General features: G+C 41.4%; 1 protein-coding gene across 6 annotated transcripts in view; it reads left to right on the forward strand.

The window, feature by feature from the left end:
- The window catches only part of PROM1 (prominin 1), a 120,008-nt gene that overhangs the window by 106,344 nt on the left and 8,956 nt on the right, over nt 1–4,708 (forward strand). For 3 of the 6 annotated variants that reach the window (XM_008577657.1, XM_008577659.1, XM_008577658.1), the window contains 3 exons: nt 3,146–3,261; nt 3,747–3,770; nt 4,273–4,341. In XM_008577657.1, coding sequence (XP_008575879.1) covers nt 3,146–3,261; nt 3,747–3,770; nt 4,273–4,341 — 209 coding nt within the window. Of the gene's footprint in view, nt 1–3,145; nt 3,266–3,746; nt 3,771–4,272; nt 4,342–4,708 lie in introns of those variants that run through there. The other 3 variants (XM_008577660.1, XM_008577661.1, XM_008577662.1) reach the window with 3 other exon arrangements.

The raw sequence follows: 4,708 nt of genomic DNA on the forward strand, positions 1-4,708 counted from the left end.
TTCTGTGTGGCTATGTTATCAGCCCTCTGGTAAGAATCTTGTCTTTCAAAAGGAGACACATGAATTCATCATCCTTGATCCCCCCCCCCCCCCCAAATTTTTATACACACTATAATATTAGTTTTCTGCTTGGGTCTGCTATGGTTTTAGGATCCAAACCCGAAAATCTAAAATTTAAATCAATGTGTTATGATGCCTAATAGACAAAAAAAATCAAAGTCCTAGTTGCATCTCTTCATTTTTTTACTAGGATTGTTTTTACAGAAGTCAGGAGACCCCCATGAAAAAAACCCAAAACAAAACAAAACAAACCCTTCTTGTTTGGAATAATCAGGAAGGCACAGTCATTGGTGTGCAGATTGCCGATAGTCAAAAGGTTCTTAGTGCAACAGTATATACAACCCCAAGGCTACACCAAACAATTTTGGATTTAAAAGTCCTTTAAGATGTAATCATTGGGATGGTAAGTTCCAGTTATTCAGGTTTATTCATCAGCTCTATTCATTTGTCAGTAAACACTGAGTATCTCCATGAACTAATCCTCTTACTTCCTGTGCTTTAAGCACCTTGGTGGCTTCCTGTTGCTGTCACAATAAAGAACAGGATCCTTCACAGGATACACTAGGTCCTGCATGATTGGGTCTCTGCCCACCCAGGCCTCATTTTGTGCTATTTGCCTTCCTTTCTCCCTGTGATCCAGACATACTTATTTTCTTTTACTTCAAGTAGATCTTGATCTCACCACCTCAGGGCCTTTGCACATGCTCTTTCTTCTGCCTGGACTGGAGACTGGTGCACACAGTTTTTCTCTTTCTCTCTCTCAGTCTTTCCCTCCCTACCCAACCCTCACTAGGCCAACTCATCTAGGTCTTGTGACATTATGGTTGAGAACATGAACTCTGAATTCAAATCCCACTTCTACATTTTCTGAACTCTGTGACTTTGAACAGTTACTAAAATTTTTTGAGCTTTATCACCTAAATGGGACTATTTTGATGGTTCAAGGTAATATTACATGGAAAGTCTTTAGCACCATTCTTGGTACATTAACATACTCAATAAATATTTGCTGTTATTAGCTCTGTTCAGTTTTTAGGTCTTAGTTCAAACATCTTTTTTTCCAGAGAGTCTTTTCTGTTCCTCCAAACTAGATTGGGTTCCCTTTTTTACATCCTATAGAACTCTGTGCTTTTCCTTTAGAGATGTTATTGAGACCCATCTCCTCCAACACACACTAGACTCTGAACTCCATGAACACAATGGCTTACCTGTTCACTCTTGGTTCCCTGTCACCTGGGACATTGCCTGGCACAGGGTGTTACTGTTGAATGAATGAAGGGTGATCAGGTAGCTCTCTGTCCCAGTGCAGCTGTGTGGCTCTAGCTTTCCATCTCCCTGTTCCTCATTCCCATGTCCATCTGTCTGCCAGATGGACTCTCATGCCTGAATGGGAATAATCCTGCCATGCTCCCTGGCTCCCTGGCTGTTTCCCTCCTCTTGCAGCTTCTTATGCCTTTTGTTCTGGACTCAGCAGCCCCGGCTGCTGGCTTTGGTTGAAGCCTTCTTAGGGGAGTCCTGGGTTAGCCTGCTTGATTCAGGATTGGATTGATGTCTTTCTGTGTCCAGCAACTACCCCCCACCCCAACCAGCCATATCATCCAACTTCAGATGCCTCTTCACAAATAATCAGGGAGAGACGGAGGGAAGGCCAAGAGGCTGCTCAGAAAGATAATAGGCTGGGGCTTTATAGCAGATTGTTTAAATAGTAAGGAAAAGCTCTGGGCATTGACTTCACCAATAAAATAGACTACAGCCTGCCCCATATTTTTCTCTTGTGTCCTGATTGTTCTCAAAAGGATTGAGGCAGCTTCCAGAAAAAGGATGAGGTTGCCATAAAGCTCTAAAGCCTCTCAAAACAAGGTTGAAAGCATAGGGATCTCCTAACAAAAGAACATGGAAGGAAGAGAGAACAGATTTACTAGAAATTAGGAGCCAAAGAGGTGCCACTGCCACGCAACACTGAAGTCAGCCAGGAGCAAAGCAGAAATGCAGGGCTGTGCCGGGATGGTCTGGACAGTGGTGGTTATGTCCACGCTGTATTTTGCCTCATGTTAGGCTGGGGAGAGTTGCTCTAGAGTTACAACATTATCCTAAGGCAGGGGCCTCAGACTTGAACTTGTATAGGAAGCTGGCAGGTTGTAGATTTTCAAGGCAGGCTGTGTCCGATGTGGACCAGAGTGGTCTTCAGCACGTGCATGGCACCCACAGGGTCCTGCCAGCTGTGCGTGGCTGTGTCTGTTGTGATTGGCTGGTATCATTAAATACTTCCGAATATCACCCTGCAAAAGTTTGTGGTGTCGACTATGCCAAACCGAGGACAAATGCCCCTCTGGAACCACGATACAGCTGCAGCTGACTGTTGACTTGTGGCAACAAGGGTTCAGTGTTATGAGATGGAACCTCTGATTATTCAAAAAATGACAAAATCTAGGTTCACCTGAGAAATCCGACTTAACAAATGTTGGCTATTACTTAAAAAAGAATACTTTAACATTGCTTTTTAGACAAAACATGGTTGAATTCAGCCTGTGTTCTCCCTTCAGGATTGGTTAGACTACAGGTGGAGCATCTGTTGAGCGCCTAGTATGTACTAAGCATTCTGTCTTCTGTCTTCTTGACGCCTCATGTCATGGGATGATGATGCTGTTCAGATGCAGAACAAAGCCAGAAAGGTTAATTAGTCATCTTCACATCAAGCAACTCACAAAAAGGATTTTGTGACAACTCGCACCTGCTGGCCGTCCGTGCTCTGGTCATTGGACAGTCAGGGCAGCAAAGGGAAGCCAGAGAGGGGGTGTTAGGAGGTGTTTCGGAGTGTCCTAGATTCAAGTCCTGGTTCCACCACTGCTGCTTCCACTTCTCTTTTGTAAAATAAATAATAGGATAATAGGATCTACTCAAAGGTTTTAGAAAAATTAAATGAATTATAATAATGTATAGCACTTGCCACAGTGGCTGGTTCTTGTTATGTTTGCAGACGGTTTTAAAGGATGAACTGAAAACTCATTAAAAAAATTGCAAACAACTGTTTCCTTTGATTTCCCACCTTCGAGCATTTATTTCTCCTGATTTCCTTTTTCCCTAGAATTTGTTTTGGTTTGGCTTAGGAAAAGCTACTGTGTTTTTACTTCCGGCTCTCATTTTTGCTGTCAAGCTGGCCAAGTACTATCGTCGCATGGATTCAGAGGACATGTACGATGAGTAAGTACGGAGGTCCCACGGGGGCCGGGGGTCCCTTTTCTGTGTGGTGCCATCTTCAAAGAGCTGCTAATGATGAGCTCTGATGAGATGAAACTTTATGATGATTATTTTTTGAGTAGTGGGTCATTTCTGTCTGGGCGATTTTTGTTTGTTTTTGTTTTAACTATTTTTTTCCTCTTGCTTAAGCTTCTCAGCTGCCTTAACCAGCCTCCTTCTTTCTTGTTTGCAGTTCCTCTCTCTCGGGGACTTGGCATTTCACTTTATGATAACTGTTTTTACTACTTTTCATTTTGGCTCCGTGGCCTGCCCCTCACTCTGTGTCTGGTGAACGTGTCTGTTCCATTTTTTCCTTCACCCCTCTGCTCACCACGAGTTTCTCCTGAATTTGCTCTGTCAGCATCTGTGTTAAACCAGTGGGGGATGTGGAGGTTGAGTTTGCATAGTAATGAGAAAATAATTGTATCTCCCTTTTTTGTATTTTATAGTGTTGAAACTATACCCATGAAAAAGTAAGCTTTTTTTTCAAGTATATTCATAAATGGGATGGGGGAAGTTTTTATTATTATACGATGAACTTCTAAAATTAAATTAATAACATCTTCCAATGACATAAAAACAATAGATATGTCCAGGTCAAAATAAATGGTGGCACCTCATAAAAAGAGGGCTGGCACCTAGAAGGTGCTCAAGAAACACTTGTTGAATTAGTGAAAATTTTATATATTAAATTTATTAATCTATAAAGTAGTCATTTCAGTCTCTGGATTTTAAAGGGAGCATCATAGACAAGCGTACTTCAGAAAATTTGTGGAAAAGTAGAATTGAAAGATCCTGTGAATCTTTCCATGAACTTTTCAAAGCACCTTTGTAAATATGCCCTTTTACCTTCTTTGTAGATTTAACAAATTGTCACATACTTTTCATGACCATCACATTGTCTTTGTAATCCATGATGTAATACTTCACCTTAGAGATAACATGGTGTTTTTGGTGTATTTATTTTTGTTACAGTATGGAAAATGGTAATAATGGTTATCATAAAGAACATTTGTATGGTATTCACAATCCTGTTATGACAAGGTAAAGTCTGGATGTGCATGCCTGTCCCGTGACAGCCCTCTTCATCCCCTGTAGTTGTGACACTGAATTTTGTGCATGCTTTTGGTGCCGTCCACTTTTCTGTGTGTGATTCTCTATGAATGGCTCATCTCCAGTCATACCCTACATAGCATTCCATGATGCCATGTATTTAAATATTCTATAGATTTCTTAACAATGGAATTGTTCAGCAACTAAAAGTTGTTGTCACCTTGAAGTGCTATGTATGACTGTAGATCATTAAGGATTAAATGCATGCACACCTTTCTTTTAGCATTTTTCTGCACCAAATAAACTGAGTATAGTTTTCAAAACCTTCCCTCCCTCCCTCCCTCCCTCCCTCCCTCCC

The sequence above is a fragment of the Galeopterus variegatus genome, unplaced genomic scaffold (genome assembly GCF_000696425.1).
Source record: "Galeopterus variegatus unplaced genomic scaffold, G_variegatus-3.0.2 Scaffold1559, whole genome shotgun sequence".
NCBI classification, from domain to species: Eukaryota; Metazoa; Chordata; class Mammalia; order Dermoptera; family Cynocephalidae; genus Galeopterus; species Galeopterus variegatus.